The sequence below is a fragment of the Topomyia yanbarensis genome, chromosome 3, assembly GCF_030247195.1.
Source record: "Topomyia yanbarensis strain Yona2022 chromosome 3, ASM3024719v1, whole genome shotgun sequence".
In the NCBI taxonomy this organism is placed as follows: Eukaryota; Metazoa; Arthropoda; class Insecta; order Diptera; family Culicidae; genus Topomyia; species Topomyia yanbarensis.
This window is the reverse complement of record NC_080672.1, coordinates 246,897,251-246,918,753: the sequence shown is the minus strand read 5'-3', so window position 1 is coordinate 246,918,753 and position 21,503 is coordinate 246,897,251. Positions and strand designations below refer to the sequence as shown.

The 21,503-nt window shown below is 37.2% G+C and overlaps 1 protein-coding gene across 10 annotated transcripts in view; it reads left to right on the top strand.

The window, feature by feature from the left end:
• Window positions 1–21,289, top strand: part of LOC131691372 (F-actin-uncapping protein LRRC16A) — a 110,205-nt gene extending 88,916 nt beyond the window's left edge. For 2 of the 10 annotated variants that reach the window (XM_058977701.1, XM_058977698.1), the window contains 2 exons: window positions 88–362; window positions 491–970. In XM_058977701.1, the coding sequence (XP_058833684.1) occupies window positions 88–362; window positions 491–661 (446 nt within the window). In that variant the 3' untranslated portion in view covers window positions 662–970. Of the gene's footprint in view, window positions 1–87; window positions 363–490; window positions 971–11,244; window positions 12,524–19,825 lie in introns of those variants that run through there. The other 8 variants (XM_058977700.1, XM_058977697.1, XM_058977704.1 and 5 more) reach the window with 6 other exon arrangements.
• The last annotated feature ends 214 nt before the right edge of the window (window positions 21,290–21,503 follow it).

Genomic DNA, 21,503 nt, shown 5'->3' with positions numbered 1-21,503 from the left:
AATGTTTGTTAAGTTTCATTCTATTTTTTTGCAATCTTTTTTTTCCGTTTTGCATGTTGGATTATACTTTGTACGTATATGGGCTAGACCAGGATAGGAGTTCATTCGAAAAACCACCCGTCCCAGTGCCCCGGCTGATACGCAAAGGTAGCAACGCTACAAATAAACCCAATGAAGACATTTCCAGTTTATGCGACATTGACAGTGCAACTGTACCCAGTAGTACTGTTGATTGTAGGATAACAAGCATGTCCATACAACTGAATCCGGACGAAGCATATCTGGAAACCGACGAAACCAAAGATACCATTAGTCCCGTGAGGCGTATCGTGGCTGGTAAAAAAATTACTGCATTGTTTGAGGTTAGATAGTTTTTTTCATGTAATATTTGAGTAATTCTACCAAAACTGATTCAATTATGTTAAAAATCGTGACTGACCATTTTTATTCAGATGAAACTTTTGTTTTACATATTTTTTTTTGTTTTTAGGAAAATATCTCACTTTTTTCAGTGCATATTTTCCCTCAACGAAGCATTGATGCAGTGCAACTATGTAATTCTGGAATAGTTTTGCTGTTAATGAACAATATTATTTTGGAAGCAATGCCGGCAACAACTCAAACGGCCTTTGAAAAAATTATATTAAATACATTAATTTAGGACGCTGAGCACGAACACAATTTTAATTTCTTTTTCCAAAGAAGTGTTTTAGAGATTTGTGTGTGTGTGAATCACATGTAAATTTGTAACCCTGAAGTTACCAAAGACGAAATAAAAAAATACTATCGTACTTGTTAGTTTGTAATTGCTTAAATCCCCAAAATCACGTTTTTTTAAATCTCGCGAACACTTCTTTGAAAAGGAAAATGGACATTATTTTCGTATTTAGTGACGCAAAATTGATTTATAAAACATATTTTTCTTAGCTTAACAAGACTACCCCAAATTTGTAAACTAGTGTTAACAGTTCGACATCAGGGGCCCTATTCTCACAGTCACGTCATCCAGTGACTAGAAGAAAACTTTGCTCTAGTCACTACGTGACGTGACTGTGAGAATAGGGCCCCAGATTACGTTTCATGCTCTTTGAGGCGTCTGGTGGGCTGTAATGCCATTTCCTTAAAATGAGAAAATTGGGTGATGCGGGCTACCACGGGTTACGTCTGGTTCGGAACGAAACATCTGATAAAGTCATTTAGATCCATGAAAATTGGTGGCACTGTCGAAATGTTATTCCGATTTCATACCTCGGCGACTGAATAAATTTTGAATTGCGAATATTAATGCTCCAGTAGTCAAATCCAATACCATTCCAAATAGACTGCCGCAGTCGACATACAGACGAATACCACGCTATACGCCTTCATGACCTTTGGACGGTAGGATCCTTGCTCCACCATGGTGGGAACAACGTAATCTTTCATCAATAGGGAAACTAGAAAACACCTGGTTACTCCTCGCACGATCGAACGTTCCTTATGCAACTAGGGGTTTGCTTGTCGACTTCGTATCTTCAGAACCACTTGAATACATTTTCTGTGGGATTTTCTATCTTTATGGGACTGATTTGCGATCATGAGCAGTATAGAAAGGTTTTGCCATTACTCTGAAAATCGTCAACCTAATCCACTCAATTCTCAATTTTAGCAGGGGTGTGTGGCGGAGAGATACACCCCCACATGTCGCACAACCATCCCCTTAACCCCCACCCATCAAACCCCCTTAACATCTCTTTCCATCATCCCCCCTCTCTTCAGACTACCACCTCATCCTACCTGCTACTTACACACAACTCTCTTATTCCCATCGCCTTCGTCCACCAGACATACCAAAATAAGCTGGGTGTGGTGTGTCAGGGTTGTGGGTTTTTCATCCCCCTCACGCACCCGCATGGCAAAATGAGTTAGCAATAAGACACTATTGAACTAATGCTAATTAAGTTTTTTTTTGTTTTACGTGTTTCAGCATCGACACGTAGCTCATCAAGTTCGTGGATATCAGTGTTCTAAGAATGTAATAGACATTTCCACAATCATATTGAACATAATCAACCATGATATTATAATTTGGAGAAATGAGAAAGGCACAATTGCACGACTAGGTGGATTAAAACAGGTTTTTTTTTCAATTTAATAATACCGTGGCTGCTTCGAAAAAAATTTGTGAGCAACAGCTGATGAAGACAACCAAACTAAGTCTTAAAGCGCCGATTACTGGTTCTGATGGTTCAAGTTTTTGATTTGGTCTTTATATCAAAATTTTGAGCTGATCTATTTATCTAGAAGATAATTAATATTTTGACACATGACAAAACCAGTGAGCAAAAAATGACTGGTTACATTTGCAGATATAGCTTTTCCTTCAAAAGAACGTAACTAGATACATTTCGAATATTCCGTAAACAACCAGGGTTCAAGTTTCATCCCGGGAAAATACTTCCCGAGAAAATCGGGAATTGAACCCAATGTCCCCCATTTTCAATAATACTCTGTAAGACTCTTCCCGCCTGATCATGACATCGGTACTGCCATCTGCAACGGTGGAAAGTGACGAACCAAGTGGCAATGCAAAGCCCAGTCAAGTTATATCATCTACATCCGATTCCTTTATTGAAAGTTACCTAACACTAACCCAATATCTTGTTATATAAGTAATAAGTCTAACAAACAGCCTATTAAAGACCGGCGGAAAATCACGTAGCACTTTATGGGTTTCGGCGTAAAGCAAGAGTGGAGTTGTTAGCTTGATGACCAAACACTAATGAGAGGCCAGCTCTATATTCAATCGTGATTTTATGCTTATTTCTGTGTCATTAAACACTGTAAACTGTATTTAATCAAATACATGGTTATTGGGTTCCAGTATAAGTTACACTGAAACAAATATCTCTTCGAATGCTGATACAACAGCTCTTCCCCCTAAGGGAGATTTGAATTCATTTAAAGAAAATCGAAAGAATTGACAAATATCAATTCAAAACATGCTTAACTAATTTTGATGCTTAAACTTAGGTTTTATACTTAAAAATTGACATATTCATGCCATAATTTACGAATAGATGAAATCGTTGTCCATCCTTTTCAATTTAATTCTCTTCGAACGTCGATTTTGATGAAGTGGTAAATTCATCTCTTCGGTTTTCCTTTTCACTCCTCTGTTTATTTCGACCTCAGGGAATCCCCTGAACTCCGTGTCACTATCGTCCGGTCCTGGTGCCATTGGAAGCCGTTCTGATGCGGAAACAACCACATTCGGCCTTGTCGTCTCAACGTTTCTCTTGGCCACTCGCAGCTGCGTGCGATGAGCCAGCACCACGACGTTTCCAACAAGTATCTGGAATGTATGATGAGAGTATCTTTTAATATAATTTACTTTTACCCATTTTGCAAGATTATGCGTGTTGTGGTTTTTGTACCACAATTCATCCCCCTGAATCAGTTCGTTCAAGGGGTCAAATGGCTCCCTCGGAAGATTACCAACATTAATTGGTTTATCTCTCTCATCCTTTCGATTTTGAGGAGTTTTGAACAGAAATTGTTTATAACTTTTTTTGGATTTAATAAATTTAGTCTTAGGAGCATAGGAGAATATTTTTCCAGATTTAAAATTTCCATCTGATGTCGAGCAGAAATTTCTATAATTAATTAAAAATAAATTAATCTGATCCTCTAGATCCAATTCCCTCATTTCTCGTCCCAATAAGAACGTTTTCAAAACATATTTTACTGTTCTTACCAATCTTTCCGCCTGACCATTGCTAGCCGGATTATATGGTGTACTTTTGAGTACCTTAATCCCCTGTCTTTCCAGGAAGTCTGTAAATGAATAGGAATTGAATGGAGGACCCCCGTCGGATACCAGAACATGTGGTAAACCCAACCGTGCAAAAAATGCTACGAGTTTCTTTAAAACTTTATTGCAATCTGTACCCCTTTTCATGCACTTCGCTTCAATCCATTTAGAATAACTATCCACTATCAACAAAAAGGTGTTTATGGGAAAAATGGAAAAAATCAATTCTGCTGAATGGTCTCGTAGTCGGTATCCATTTAGATAAAATTTTCTTCTTAGGCACATTTGCCATTCCATTGCAAGCATCACATTGAACCACAAATTTCTCAATGTCAGTATTAATACCAAACCAATAAACAAAGCGCCTGGCCAATTGTTTCATTTTTACTATGCCAGCATGGTTGGCGTGTAGAAGTTTAAGAATCCCGCTTTGCAGTATCTGCGGTATTACAACCCTGTCCTGATATAATAAACACTCGTCTAACCCGTGTTGATTTGAAAAAAAAACATTGACAAAGCGTTTGTCAATTCTTTCTGGCCAACCGTTTAGCATAAACACTATAATATCCTGCAGAAATTTGTCATTCTTTGTTTCCCTGGTCACTTTAGCACAGTCAATTGGTAATTCTGTACTGAAATTAATACTTTTTACCAGTTTAGCGTCAAGTTCTTTTGGTACCATCTGCTCTAAGGGGAATCGCGAACAGAAATCGGCGTTACCCATTTTAGCAGATGGTCTGTATTGTATGTCAAATTTATAAATCGATAATTCCAAAATAAAGCGTTGTAGACTTGTCACAAATATAGAATTCTTTCCTTCTTTGCTAAAATCCCTACCAAAGGCTTATGATCTGTAAATACTGCAAATTTTTGTCCATATAAATATTTATGAAATTTCTTTATAGTACACACCAGAGCTAATGCTTCTAGAATAGGGTAAGATTTCTGTACGTTGTTTAACGAAAATTACGTAAAACATATAGGTTTTTCTACTCCATCCATAGCGTGAACAATTACTCCGCCTAAGCCATATCCTGAAGCATCGGACACAACTACTAAAGGCTTTTTCGGGTCATAAAACTCCAGAAAATTCGTAGCCAATAAGGATTTTAATGTAGAATACATTTAAGCTTTCAATATAGGGGTCCCGTTTCAAAATATCGGCTGCGGTGCCGCGTCAGATTTTGAACGTTAATAACTTTTATCATACTTAACATAATGATTTGATTTTTAGGCCAATTTGTTGAAAATATGTTCCTCTATGCTGTATTAAAATTTGAAGTATTTATAACATGCACTAATAACAAAACATTGTGTTTTTGAAAAATCTTTCGAAAACGACTCGGAAAAGTGAAAATTTTCAGCCCATCCCGCACAGAGCCGTCAAAATGGTGGACCAATAAAATAATGAAAAGTTTATATATAGGTCCACTACATGTTTGTTTTATGATTATTCGCATTGGGTTGCTTGACGAGAGCAGTTGGTGGGGGAAAGACGGCATATTCCTTTGGTTAGGCCATTAGAAGCCGGACGGAAAGGAAAGGCTCATGCACGGCACGAGAACGAGCGAGAAAGCGATAGTAGTGCATATTAGCGCGATTATATAAATATCTGTCGGTCGGTTTTTCTCATCATTCGTATTCGTTCAAGCACTAGCAAGCAGCCAGTCCACCGAAGGAAAGCAGTTGGCGATGACGACGGCGGAAAAAGTGCCCCAGCTACTGGTGACTCATCGCAACCCGATCAGGAACTGTCGCCCTGCAAGAATTTCGCCCCAGCTAAAGGGCAACAGAGTAGGCTATCGTTCCAGCGTCTGGGTCGTGAGATTGTACAGGACTGCAAAATCGAGCCACGCTTACAAAGCTCAGTCGTAATGATGCCCCGAGAAGCCAACGATGCCTACTTGGTCGGTTTGTTCGAGGATGCAAAATAGTGCTTTGTGGCTCACCGTGTCCGCGGGGAGTGCGTCTGAATTATGCTCCCGCAATAAAACAATAAACGGTTCTTTACAGGACCAATTAATTGTGTTGTAATAAGAGTTAAACTGAAATTTACATTTTATGGTGTATAACAAATAATTTTCAGAAAGCTATATAAAAAATACGATGTGTGGAAAGAAAGAAAGAGAATTTAAATTATCCTCTCTTGCTCGTTTTCGTGCACTGCTTTTCCTTTCCTTTCTGCTGCTACTACCATCATAACTAAAACGAATGTGCGTGTTCCCCCACCATCTCTTGGCCAGTGTTGCCACAATTGCATGTCGCTATTACAATTTGAATTATTTTATTGATCCTCTCTAGTATTGATAAAATATAGAACGTGCAAAGTACACTAGTCGCATGCTTTTATTCGAACTTTTTGGCAGCCTCCGTTGATTAACTGCATAAATCGATTTGTTTGTGCAGCTCCTTGCTAGTAGCAAACTAAATAGCCTTTATCAGCGCTAACAAATAACACGAAAGAATTTAAATTTGTGAAAATCTTTTCCTTCTTTTCAAATCTGCAGCACTCTTTGAAAATATTGTTTGAATGTTGTTATTGAAAAACTGAACATGCAAGTTTGCTAGCACTGGCCACTAGATTGAAGGCGATGGAAAGACAGAATATTCGTTTTGGTTATGCTAGTATTGGTAGCCGAACGGAAAGGAAAGGCACAGGAATGGCACGAAAACGAGCGGGAGAGCGATAGTAGTGCTTTCTCGTGTTTTCATATATGAATATTGGTCGGTCGGTTTTTCTCATCATTCGTATTCGTTCAAGCACTAGCAAGCAGCCAGTCCACCGGAGGAAAGCAGTTGGCGATGATGACGGTCCGCAAAAGTGCTCCAGCTACTGGTGGCCCATCGCAACCAACTACCGATCAGGAACTATCGCCATGCTAGTATTTCGCCCCAACTAAAGGGCAACGGAGCAACTAATCCGCTGGCTAACATTCCAGCGTCTGGTTCGTAAGGTTGTGTATTACTTCAAAGTCGAGCTACGCTTACAAAACTCAGCCGTAATGAAGCCAGTGATGCCTACTTGGTCGGTTTGTGGGAGTGGGCGTAAATTACAATAAAAGCAACGGTTCTTTTCAGGACCAATCAATTGTGTTCTAGCGAGAGTTAAACAGAAACTTTCATTTTAAGGTGTGTAGCAAATTTTCAACAAGCAACATAATACGTTGTGTGGAAAGAAGTAGCTTGCACATGGAACAAAAATTTAAATTATCCTCTCGCTCGTTTCGTGCACTGCTTTTCCATTCCTTTCTACTGTTATTATCAGTATTACCAAAACGAATGTGTTGTTGCATGTGTTTAAGAGAAACGTTGAAGTCGCATGCTTCTATTCAAGCTTTTTGGTTTTTTTGTGCAGCTCCGTGCTAGTAACAAACAAAATGGCCCTACTAGTGTCTGATTCGTGAGATTGTGCAGGATTTCAAAGTCGAGCTAAGCTTATAAAGTTCAGCCGTAATGGTACCCGAAGAAGCCGGTCTTGTCGTTTTGTTCGAGGCTACAAAACAGTTCGCCAGGCACGTAACTATCATGCCAAAAATATCCAACGATCCAGCGCATCACCATCAACACCAACGCCGATACCAAAGGTTCTTTTCAGAACCACCATTATTACCATAGAGAATTATTTGAAAATTTCCCATTCAAACGTGATTCTGTTGAATATTATTAGATTTAAATTAACGTCTCGAATTGAAATCACGACGCTCCGGTTATGTGACAGACATTACCCACCCATCTTTTTTAATTGTGGCCACGACTAACGGTTTAATATAGACACCCCATTTCAATATTTCTGAAGGAACAGAAGGTCGAGTTTGGAAAGTTTGTAACTTTCATTGTACTTAACCAAATTACACAATGTTCGCACTAATGATTCAGAAATATGATCAGGAATCTTCTGTTAGATTTGTAAGTATGTATAATTTACATGAATAAAGAAAAATTGATTTTCAGGAATCAATTATTATCTGTTCTTCCATTGGCCAGTACTACGCGACTTCCTCATGCTAACAATTAATTTCATCGTTAGCCATCTCCCTCACCAAGGCCAACAACGCCAACAAAACCGGTCCTTTTCAGGACCACCATCATTTTTGTGAAGAATAATTTGAAATATTCCTCGCCCAAATCACCTTTTGTCCGAAAATTCCAATGAGTATCAAAATATTTAAAGAACGTGTTCCTTATGTATTCTACATCTCTCCGGTTATGTCGCAGGCATTACCCACCCATCTTTTTTTACTATCTTCGAATGCTTTACTATAGTTATCATCCCAATCAAATTTTACGTTGACTCTTAAAAGATTATACAAGTGATATAACTTGGAGGACAAATGGGGAATAAATTTATTATAATAATTAAATAAACCTAAAAATGATTTGAGTTCTGTCACATTCTTCGGTATTTTAGCATTCTGAATTGTCAAAACTTTATCTGGGCAAGGTAAAAGACCCTTTTCGCTAATAATGTGTCCAAGATAATCTAATTCCGTTACAAAAAACTTGCATTTATCCAGATTTACTTTAATATTTGCTTTAGATAATCTTTCTAAAACCAAATACAATTTCTGCAATCAAAACATCATCCAAGTAGCAAAATACATTGTCAATTCCCTCCAATACTTGATCCATGATTTGTTGAAAAATAGATGCACTGGAAGAAGTCCCTTGCGGCAATCTATTGTATATGAATAACCCCTTTAAAGTATTGATTACCATGAGTTTTCGGGACCGTTTTGATAAAGATAACTGTGTATATGCCCCCTCCAAATCCAGAGCACAAAACACCTTGCAACCAGCTAGGCTAGCAAACAAATCTTGCGCTACTGGTAAAGGGTAAGTATTTGGAATAATACATTTGTTAATTGACACTTTGCAATCAATAACAAGCCTAATTTCATGATTCTTTTTTATTACAACTACCACTGGAGATGCCCATTCACTCGTCTTAATAGGAGTAATCACATTTTCCTTTTCTAATTTTGTCAAATATTCTAAAACTTTCTCCCTTGACCTGTAGGGAATGTTATAAGCCTTTTTTTTAAAATAGACACATCGTCTTTCAAAACCAACTCGGCTTCGAAACCGTCTATGGGAGTGGAGAAATCTTTAGTAAAAACATTTGCGAATTTTTGCTTGACATCCTGTACAATCGCATCGCATTGATTTTTGCTCGACAACACATTGTTAACAGACAAATTATCCGAAAAAAATAATCTCCAATCCGGAAAAAACACATCTAACCATGGTTGCCCTAATAAGGGAATAAAATCATTGCTACTATTCAGAACCAGTAATTTCAACTTAGCTTCTTTTCCTCTACATTTGACTGAAACATTAATTTCACCTTCAATCATGAGTTTAGAGCCATTCAGTACAATCAAATGTTTTGGAAGATTTCGATAGTTTGATTAAAATTCGAAAAATATTGTCTTTTCCCCATAACTGAAACAGATGACCCACAGTCGATCTCCATTTTAAGAGACTTGCCATTTACTTCTACATCGACTGAACAAGGATTGCTAATGTGATTAATAGACGAGACATGCATACATTGAAGTTCACCTGAATCATTGTTTTCGTCGTCATCCAAGGCCTTCGTCTCCAATCGGTCGAAAAGCTCGCTCAAGGTACTCGGTCCTGAATCGACAAACTGGACCACATCCTTACGAAGATTTTTCAGCTTGAAGCATTTCCGCTTCAGATGTCCCTTAATACCGCAGACTCGGTACTCGGTACGATGTTCGTCCTGCTCGTCTCTCCATTCCGCTGGGCGAAACCTGCGGGTTTTTTTTGTGTCGGCCATATCGCTCTCCCGCATAGTTGTATGGTTTAAAACCCAAACGATTCTTCACCGATTCTCTACCTCCTATAGGACGAGAATCATGCGCACCTGCCTTAGCATTAGCGTACACTGAAAAAAATCCAAACGTTAATTCTATTTGCTTCAAACCGCTTAAAATTCATATGAAGAAGAAATGCTATTATTATCACGCGCACACATTCCTTCTATGTGTCAACTGTATAAACTATGTATGCACACACATAAGTTATATGTGCATATTGTTATAGAATATGTGCCTAATAGTTATGAAATGTGAATGTAAGATTAATATTTCTTAAAAATACACACATTGGGTTTATGTACCAGCAAATAGTGTCTATATGCCTCCGTTAATTACAAAAATCTATGTGTAAAATCAATAGGCATAACGTTTACTTTTTTGAGTGTATGTTTTTGCAAGCTTCTCTTAAACCGGAGCACGTGGTCTATGAAAGTCGTTTTTCAAAGATTTGATTTGTATGGTTCCCAATTCCCAAGGATCTAGCATTGGCCCCTACCATCTCCCACGTGGCAATTATCTTCTCTGCCGATTCCAAGGTCAGATTTGTTTCATTTAGCAGCCACTGTTCGAGAATTTCATCCTTCAAACAAGCAACGATGCGGTTATTAAATTTGAAACGCTGTATAATATCCGAGTCGACCTTGTCAAACCGTGCCTTTAGCTTTGCAATCATTGTTTCGTAAGTAATTTTGGCTAAATTACTATTTGGAAAAAGCAGTTTGAGTTCAGAAAACACGGACGGACCACTAAGGGTTGTGAAATGTGACTTTTTAGTATCTTCAGATACCTTACTCATTGTAAAAATTACCCCAAACCTTCATCCCAGTCCGAAAACGATGCACCTTTACGGTACGGCTCTATAGGGTAACCAACCAATTTTGGACCCCTAGAGGAAGTGAAATTACGTGAACGTCAAAAAATATTTGCTTGCCTATGTTTTTTAATGCAATACATGCACGAGTCTGCTCCAAAATTACTGTTCTTGAAAGAAAACTGTCAATGGATGTTTTATACATTGACATAAACTCGAAAATGCCTTTTCTTCACAGTATGAATTTTTAACATTTCGGACCCTTCCACACTAATTTGGACAGTGTTCCAAGCATATTTTGGACACACTGAATGTGACTGAATATATTTTGGAAACAGCAAAGTTTTTTTCTACTAAACTGACCTACTGACTCGTTCTCTTTGCAATATATTTAATGCATGAAAGAAGAACATAAGCAAATCAGTGACTGCCAATCAAAAATGGTACATTAATCTTTCTATGGAAGGCTGACTGCATGAAGTATTTTTTTAGTTCTATCATTTTGAGAAATAGAAAAACTTTCGGTACAATTAGGTTACTGCAGACTTAACAAAGCAGCATTAAAAGTTATGCAATAGAGTTAACAATAATATATTTCGTGTAGCAATTCATCTGTAGCAGTATTATGGAGCAAAAACATCCTCAAGCGGATGATAAGTCAAGGTTCAAAGTTCGTCAGGAATTTTCTTGTACTAAACATTAATTTTTAATTCTTTTGTTACGAGGTGGTTTCTTGTTATTCTTTCTAAGCTCAGTTTTTCTTTGTTTCTCTTCCTTTACTTTCCTTTTTTCTTCAGTTTTCGCCTTGTGGTATTCAACTGTTCTGCGCAATGTTAAAACAGCAATACTACGTCGCTTGAATCGTGATGTTCCTGTTCGTGTGAGTGTTTCAGGAGATTCTAGAAATTCAACAAGCACACTCTTTTTATCATTATATAGCTTCGATATGTCTCTTAGATTTGTCAATATATAGCTCGTCGAATTCAACAAATTCGAACTACAAATGTTCTTCAACATGGATTTCAGAAGTCTCCTCTTTGGTCACATTATGGTCTTCAATAAAATATTTCTTAATCGTTTGGTTTTTGACATCCATTGGTTTGAACATTTTTAAATAATTTGACCGAAAAGAGCAGGCGACCTACCGTTACGAAATTTTTCACTTTTTGTTTATTGTAACTCGTCCAAAATAAGTTGATATCAATTTTTTAAGACATATTGTGGACACCATTTATTTAAAATATTTAGATAAAACATTACGAAGAAACCTTTTCAAACACGTAACTTGCATAATACCAAATCAGACAAACTAATTAAATCGATAAAAAATATTATAATTGTACATTTAAATCCAATTTGAACATGTATCATTTCTACCGGTTCCTCTTGGCTATCGTTGAAACATGAAACGTTTTCGGTGATATTTTTGAAAACTGTGGATTCTGTTTAATTTTAAACAATTAGAGATGAACTAATGAAATTGAAACTTAATAGACAACCCAAGGAATGTAATTGCTGCACCAAACCAAACAAATTCAGAGAAACTTGGCGGTGTAGGAGGAAAATACATTAACAGGGGCCAAAATATGTAGGGATCCAAATTAGGTTGGTTACCCTAATAGCCGCAATATTCATTTGAGCCATAACTATATGTAATATATATGTAAAAAAATTCAAACAATAAAACAATAATTGAAAGTACAAAGATTTTCGCTTACCGACGATGTCTAATTTACCCTTTGCGGCCAAACCTGGTGACTATCGACGGGTTAATTTTTCGGTACCTAGCACGGCCAACCTTCTGGACTCGCACAACCGGTTTCCACTTAGAGCCGTCCTCAGCCAATAAGCTGGTAAATTTCGCAAGCCTAAATAAATTCAAAATTAATTCTTCAAAAGGGCTAATAAGATTTTTGTAAACAAACTTCTTTCGCTCATTACTCCGCTGCCGAGTTGAATTTCATGAAAAATACACTTGAATCAACATATTTACCCTTGGTAGAATCAATTTCAAATGCTTTCTGTGTTGAAATTATAACAAAATAAGAGAAATCAGCAAAACAATAGTTTGTTTACATATCTTATTAGCCCTATTCAAAAGTTGATATGGAATTATGCAAAGAAAAAAAAAACACTGTTAATTACACTTTAAAAAAAATTTCTTTTTTTATATATGGACCAAAATATGACCAGAACCCTAATTTACAACCGTTCAATCAGTCTTAAAGGAAAAAAAATCCTAAAAAAAAATCCGCTTGATCCACAATAAGCGCGCTACTCCTAAAAAAAAACGACGCCACCAAATAAAATAGCGTTGGATGGGTAAATTTCGGCACTTTTTCCAATTTTTTATTGAGCACAACACTATTTCTCTTCACAATATTATAGTGCTGGACTTACGGTTTTCGTAGATGAATTTGTCCCAATTACGAGAATTGTCCAGATTAAATGCTGTCACGACCTCCGCGTTGTTCTTTCCGCTGGTTGATGGAAGACTGCCTGCTTGTTGAAAAAAATATCTTCTAACTGTGCCGGCTCTTGAAACAATGCTGCCGACGAACTGTCCGTGGGACCTCCGTCCTGATCTGTCCAGCAATACGTTTCACTAAATCACTTTCAGCACTGGATTCGCACTCGTAAAAAACCTTTCACCTCGTCGCCACTTAATAAGTCTAACAAACAGCCTATGAAAGACCGGCGGAAAATCACGTAGCACTTTTTGGGTTTCGGCGTAAAGCAAAAGTGGTGTTGTTAGCTTGATGACCAAACACTAATGAGAGGCCAGCTCTAGGGGCAGATCACTTGTGATGCATTTTTAAAAATCAGCTAAATTAAATGCATTTCTTTCCATCAAAATAGATATTCGTAATGTATCTTGCGTTGCGTGCAATGTATTTTGCGTTGCGTGTAAGACGTCAAAACCCTACAAAAAAATCAGCCCTACATTCAACAAAACGTCGAACAAAGTGAATCAGCGTAGGACGTTTGTTAAACAAAATTTTCTGCGAGGGAGTGCAAAGTTGATGCAAAAATGAAAATTAAATGCATTTTCTAATTTGATGCAAATTTGTTATACATTTCTAGAGTGATCTGCCCCTAGGGCCAGCTCTATATTCAATCGTGATTTTATGCTTATTTCTGTGTCATTAAACACTGTAAACTGTATTTAATCAAATACCTGATTATTGGGTTCCACCCGGTCAGAAAATGCGGACGAACATGATCAGGCGATTTAAATAGTTTGACGTTTGACTAAACTCGCCTGTGCTAATTGCCCCTAGGAACAAATGCAATTTGCGAATGCGATTTAAAGGCAATTTCAACACTTAGACATATTTTCTGGCGGATGAAATGGACTTGGTTGTTTTTTGCGTTTTTCAAACATGGCGGTTCATGTTTGGCTTAAGCTTAAAATTGTTTTTAAACAATTGACGTGTTCTCGCTTGTATTTTGTCTGGTGCACTTCATTTAGCCAACGAAATTGTGGAATCGTGTATAAGTATAGTGGAATCAGATCTCTGACCTAAAGTCTTAATGAAAGTCCGAGTGTGGTAAGTTTTGGTGTGCAATACCAATTCAACCAACGATTCTTCCTATAGTTTGGTGGTGATTACCTAGTGTACTGATAAGTTTATGTGAGTAGATAATGAATCCAAAAAATAAGTATTATTTGTAATTCTCATATTAGGCAATTAAGGGCGATTAAATGGCGCGTTCCCTGGGCGATTTAGTGACAATTTAAGGGCGGGTAGAGCGTCAAAAAAAGACGGCAAATCGCCCAAATGTTGCATTTGAAATAGCCCCCAAATTGCCAGCAATTTGCTGGCAAATTGTAGGGCAATTAGCGCAACCGAGTTGGCAAATAGCCCCCCGTTAGCCAGCAACTTGCCCTTTTTGACTGGGCAGTATAACAGTTACACTGAAACAAATATCTCTTCGAATGCTGATACCACAATAAGAAGGAATCATCAAGCCCCATGCTCCACGAACTAACTCCGTTATTATCACTAAGACTGCAAAAACTGAGATTAGCGCTATTGTCGAGCAAAGCTATTATTAATTCCAAACCCTGATCAATACACCATATTCAATTTCAGGATAGTCTATGTGCCTATCGCGTGCGCGGCTTAGACTTCTGTGACATCATCATGTGGACTTTTTTTCGGAAAAATACTCGCATACATACAGTGCTATCAGTGGCAATGCAATCACGTTTAGGGTAAAAGGTATAATACGCCCCACCGGGGCTAAATGCCCCTCTTCGATTCCCAGGATTCCTGAATTATCTAAAAAGTAAAAATGACTGATAACAGTATCGTTTCATGAAATCAACGTACTAAGTTAGTTTGGTATTTTTAATATGTTGCAAAACAACAAAATACACAAAAGTTTCAAAAGAGTTACTTTTATGTAAGCTTCCACTTTTTCCAATAACATTACAGCCAATTAGAAACAGTTGGATTCGATAGAACTATTTAAAGTATGCAATAAAAATTGGACTAAACCGTTTTGCGCGTTAAGGGCACAAGACCTAATTTTAATTAAGTTTTGTTTTTTTTTTGTATTTCGAATTCATCTCGTCAGTAACTAGCACCATCTGGGTGTCTAGTTAGACGATGTATCTAAACTAGTACCCAAATTAGCACTAGTTAGACACAAAAAATTCCAAACAGTTCACACGACATATGTGAAAGCCTAAAGCCACATGTCCCGAGTGATGTCCCGGGAAGCAAATATAGCTCTGGTTTGCGGACGAGAAAGCGAAGACGAACTCTTGTCTTTTGGTTCAAGAAACCAAACGCCTGGTATTATGCTATAAAAATTGGACTAACCCGTTTTGCGCGTTAAGGGCACAAGACCTAATTTTCATTAAGTTTTGTTTTTTTTTTGTGTTTCGAATTCATCTCGTCAGTAACTAGCACCATCTGGGTGTCTAGTTAGACGATGTATCTAAACTAGTACCCAAATTTGCACTAGTTAGACACAAAAAATTTCAAATAGTTCACACGACATATGTGAACGCTTAAAGCCACATGTCCCGAGTGATGTCCCGGGAAGCAAATATAGCTTTCTCGTCCGCAAACCAGAGCTATATTTGCTTCCCGGGACATCACTCGGGACATGTGGCTTTAGGCGTTCACATATGTCGTGTGAACTGTTTGGAATTTTTTGTGTCTAACTAGTGCTAATTTGGGTACTAGTTTAGATACATCGTCTAACTAGACACCCAGATGGTGCTAGTTACTGACGAGATGAATTCGAAACACAAAAAAAAACAAAACTTAATTAAAATTAGGTCTTGTGCCCTTAACGCGCAAAACGGTTTAGTCCAATTTTTATTGCATAATACCAGGCGTTTGGTTTCTTGAACCAAAAGACAAGAGTTCGTCTTCGCTTTCTCGTCCGCAAATCAGAGCTATATTTGCTTCCCGGGACATCACTCGGGAAATGTGGCTTTAGGCGTTCACATATGTCGTGTGAACTGTTTGGAATTTTTTGTGTCTAACTAGTGCTAATTTGGGTACTAGTTTAGATACATCGTCTAACTAGACACCCAGATCAGGGTTACCAAAAATACAGAATAATCTGTATTTATACAGATTTTTCAGCCAGTTCAGATCAAGAATCTGTATGTGCAGATATACAGATTTTTGCGTGTATGTACAGATATACAGATTTTTGAGAAGTGATGTTACAAAACCTATTTTAGAAATATTTTTTTTAGTTTCAGTAATACTTACTCTGTGTCTCTCTCAGCTTAGCCCTTTATATTTGGCTGTGCACGCCGATGAAATCGACTTAAAAATGACTTTTACTGTGAGCCGTGTTTACAAACATTGCTTCACAGTTTAATAGCAGTATTGGTAAACACGGCTCACAGTAAAAGTCATTATTTATATCGACTTCGTCCGCGTCCACAAACCTTAATTAAAAATAAATCAATATATTTTCACTTTTTCGAGTGGTCGCTCATTCTGAAAGGTAAAGGTTTGTAATGCACTCAGGTTAGCACCCAGCAAAGGCCTGGCTGAAGTCTACTTCCAGAAACGTTAATTGTAATGCTCTGTGACTTTGTGAATTCTCAATTTTTTGTCCGAAAATTAGACAGCTACATTGGTCGACTTAGGCTGTGAACCATTTGGTGAAATTTTTAAATTTTAGTTAAAATCTGACACTTCAAAAGTTATTTGCAAAATAACCCTACTCTGGAGCATGGTTAAAATTGACAGAGCGATAGTTAAATGGTTAAAAAATTTCCCATGATGCAGAATGAAAAGGCGGAAACATTTTCTGTACCTAATTGAGGTTGTCAATATTTTTCAATACAAAATTAAGGGATAAAGATGGAAGGGATAAAGATGGAAACGATAACGTGTTGTGTAAAGATTTTTTTTGGGTTATTTCATGATGTGAATGTTTACTTTTCGAGGCTATGACTGTCATACTTAATGTAACAAGAAAAAAAACTGATTTTAAAATATCGACAAATGTTCACACCTCTACCAACTTGTGGTCATCGCAGCTGTCAATTCTAAATAACTATCCATATGTCAGCTTTTGAAATGGTTCGCTCTCTCAAGGACTCAACTGATTCGATACAGATATCGACACAGATTTTTCAAAGAGTAAATACAGATGAAAAGATTTTTTAGGACAAAAATACAGATTTAATTTTGGCAACCCTGACCCAGATGGTGCTAGTTACTGACGAGATGAATTCGAAACACAAAAAAAAACAAAACTTAATTAAAATTAGGTCTTGTGCCCTTAACGCGCAAAACGGTTTAGTCCAATTTTTATTGCATAATACCAGGCGTTTGGTTTCTTGAACCAAAAGACAAGAGTTCGTCTTCGCTTTCTCGTCCGCAAACCAGAGCTATATTTGCTTCCCGGGACATCACTCGGGACATGTGGCTTTAGGCTTTCACATATGTCGTGTGAACTGTTTGGAATTTTTTGTGTCTAACTAGTGCTAATTTGGGTACTAGTTTAGATACATCGTCTAACTAGACACCCAGATGGTTTTTGTGTGAACTGTTTGGAATTTTTTGTGTCTAACTAGTGCTAATTTGGGTACTAGTTTAGATACATCGTCTAACTAGACACCCAGATGGTGCTAGTTACTCACGAGATGAATTCGAAACACAAAAAAAAACAATATTTAAAGTAGCTTACTAGAATATTATAGTTACTATTATAGTTTTTAGCTTGGCTTAAAACTATGTGTGTGTAGAATTATTCATGTATTCACAACAGCTCATCACCGGCCAAAACGCCCTACCCATTGTTGTGGGGCATACTCACCGATTGCTGTGAGGCATACCGTCCTCTTGTTGTGGGGCATATTACACTTTCACCGGGGGCATTTTGCCCTGGGTGAAAGAAAAAACTAGAATTTAGGCATCTTTGAAAAATGTTTAATAGTACTTGTATCAGGATGTTTTTAGTAAAAAATGAAACGGGTACTAATTTCTATAATTTCTAACTAATATAACAATAAATTAGAGTAGTTAATGAGAAGATCATATCGTCGAATGGTGAAATATAGCTATTTTTGCTTAAGGAGGGCGTATTAGACCTGTTTACCCTACTAGAGCTTCCTCTCTGCTTGAATCATCTTTTGATTTGGGATCCAATGGCTTCCCTTCCGTTATCATGAAAAGGCAAAACGACGCTTTGGTTACTGCCCGGATAAAATTTTACAATAGCATTTACCCTATAAAACAATAAATATTATAGTTATTACTGTTTCAACATTGTTCGATGCCAAGTTCTCACAGTAGATTTAAAATAAAATTTCATGTAACAATAAATTTCACTGTTCAGCAAAAAACTTATACAGTGCATTCATATTAAATTTTACTGTTTTCGAGAAAAAATGTATGGAGAAAAAATGATTTTTTTAATGTTAAGATACATAACCACCCCCCTTTTTTCACTGTAAAAGTCTATTTTACATCGAAATTTACTGTAAAAATGTCAAAGTTTATTGTTTTTGTCGGTTTTTGTATTGTAGCATAACACTAAAACTTACTGTAAATTATTGTAAAATTACTGTACTGTCACAGTGAAAATCATGGTGTTGTTACTGCACATTTCTGTTCGGGTGCGCTTCTTCACATCTTTCTAGCATCTATTACTAGAGGTACTTTTCTATCGCGCTACAGATCCGAAAGCATGCTTTCAGTCTCTAAAAAGGGTGATAAGCGAGACATCAATAACTATCTTGCAATAACTTCGTTTGGTGCTGTCTCGAAGTTGGTCGAGCTGGTGATTATGGAACTTCTTCAGGTTCAATTTAAGCAGTACCTAAGTGACGATCAACACGGCTTGACGTCTGGACGGTCAACTGCGTCTAACTTGCTGTGTCTAACATCCTACATAACAGAGCGCTCAAATCGACGTTGTTTACAAAGACTTATCTACCGCTTTCGATAAGATAAATCACGATCGCAATCGCAATACTGGAAAGATTCGGAATAAACGGTAGTGTTGAGCAGCGGTTTCGACCCTATCGCGCATACCGAGAGATAGCCGTTATAGTAGATTGTCATGCCCCACATTCACTTCTGCATCAGGCATATTCCAAGGAAGTCACTTGGAACCGTTGATGTTTCTTTTATACTTTAATGATGTGCATCTAGTGCTGAAGACTCCACGATGCTTTGCGGACAATCTCAAGATTTTTCGTGTGATTCGCTGTATTGAAAATTGTTCATTCCTTCAACACCACCTTCAAGTATTTGCTGATTAGTATAGCATATGTGTAAGCCCGTATAAATGCTCATTTTTACGAAATATTGATGATACCGTGTGCTACAAACACATATTGAACACGTTAATAACGTTAAGGAACTGGGAGTGATACTTTCAACTTACGTTTAAACATCACATTCCATATAAGTAGGTAAAGTGTCTCAGGATAGCCAATAAACTTATGGATATTTCTTGTGTTAAATCGCTGTACTGCTCTTGAATACGATTAAGCCTAGATTATTACCCTGAAGTTTGGAGCAATAAAAGGTGGCTTCGAGAGAGCATGCAACGTCGCTTTTTACGTATCGCCTGTATATGTTCGAAGGAATAAAGCAAGATCATTGTTCATTCATTGCTAATATTCTCCAAGGTCGTATAGATGCTTCAGCTATTTTGGGACAAATCAACATAAACGTCGCACCTTGAACATTACGTAGCAATATTATGTTCTGGTTACCATTCCGATGCACTAATTATAGTACGCATGGAGCCATCAAGGGTGCCGGGTTTCGAACGTACTTGAACTTACCGAAGCTTTGGCGGGACGGAAGGCAGCCAGAAACTTCTTAACCATTTTTTGATGTACATGATTTTCAAAACGTTTTTCTTTACTTTTTTCAGGAGACGCTAGTTGAAGGCCTTCAGAAATCATCGAGGAAAACCAGTATTCATCGCGAGTCAAATTACTTCAAAGACGATTCAGTAGATGTGTAGTACAGCGATCAGGGTATAGAGATGCTCAATCAGATGGAGATAGACCATGGTTATTGCTCGTAGCAATCGATATTTCAATAGTCGTACCAAGATTTATGTAGTTTTATACCCAACTTGCGGGATACTGCGCAATACATAAACAATGTGTTACACTTTTTCAAACTCAATTGAACAGACTGCCGTTAAGCAAGAATTAGGGTGATTTTATACTATTTGATACTAGACCATCAATTACGAGAACCGCGATAAGTCTGAATATAGCATATATTTTATGAATTATGTATTATTTCGGTGCGGTTATATGTGTATTAAGATGACCAAGTATTATTAGTTTGTTATGTTTGTGTTTAATTGTAAGTATCTATTTACTTACAAAAAATATCATATTTGCGATTATTAATGATTTTGTGCTGCCATGATTTTGTAACATCGATAATCTAAAACACCGAGCGTAGCCAAAACAAAACTCGCGCGCATTGAAATTCAAAATCATTGAGTTCTTGTGCATAGATAAATTCATTGGCATTTCACGCATTCCTTCCTTTCAGCAAAATGGTGCCAAATGTATGAATCGTTTTTATCTTTACTTTAATTCTGATTTCGGCGCATTACAAAAAACGAAGAAATGAAAACAAACTAGAATATAGTATTGTGGTACCATATTGTTTTAAAAACAATAGTGCATTGCAAACAGTAAACAACGCATTTTATCCACTTTTATACACGTTAGAAACATAAGAAAAACAGCGGAAGTTACAGTACATAATAACACAGAGAACAGACATATAAGCTAGAACAAACTTTCCCGGAAAAACCTGTGTAAACATTTAAATGAAAATACGTTGAAAATCACCATCGCATTTAGGTTCGCATGCGTGAGTCACTGTTATATCCAAGTTTGCATACAAGTCCCGTATAGCGCTTGCTGGCTGATCGAAGCGCCGACCAGTGGCAAGTTGCTACTTGCTGTTGTCATTTCAAAGCGACAGTTTAATTTCTTACACAAGTTGAAAACTTTACTTGTATGTCAGTTCTCAGTGATAATAAAGGATACACACAATATACAATCGAATCATAGTTCTGTACTTCACAGTTCAAATTAATGTACGGAGAAATCAAGGCATATAGACGTGGTATATTTCTCACATTTTGTCTAAGATATTATATATATATTGAGGTGCTGACCTTTATGTTGAACTATTCGTTCCGATACTTTCTCGTTATATGCATTCCCAAATAGTCAACGAAAACGGTATTCACTGTGTAGCCATTTCCATTTGTTTGTAATTTTTGTTTTGGTTTAGTAGGAATTGACAGGGAGATGAACAATTGCCAATAAACTTTGTAAATTACTGCAATATAATATATGATTTACTTACGAAATATCCCAATAGAATTTGTAAATGGGTGAATGGAGAACAGTTCTAACAGTAAGTCTAGTTATGTAAGGTGTGCAAACTAGGCTCGATGGAACTACCCAAGTTAGTCTTGGATCACATACATTTGGAGCAACGTCAGATGTAGCTTCAAGCTGGTCTCAACTCCTATCCGGCAGTTTTCACGTCACCTGCACTGCCCATAAACG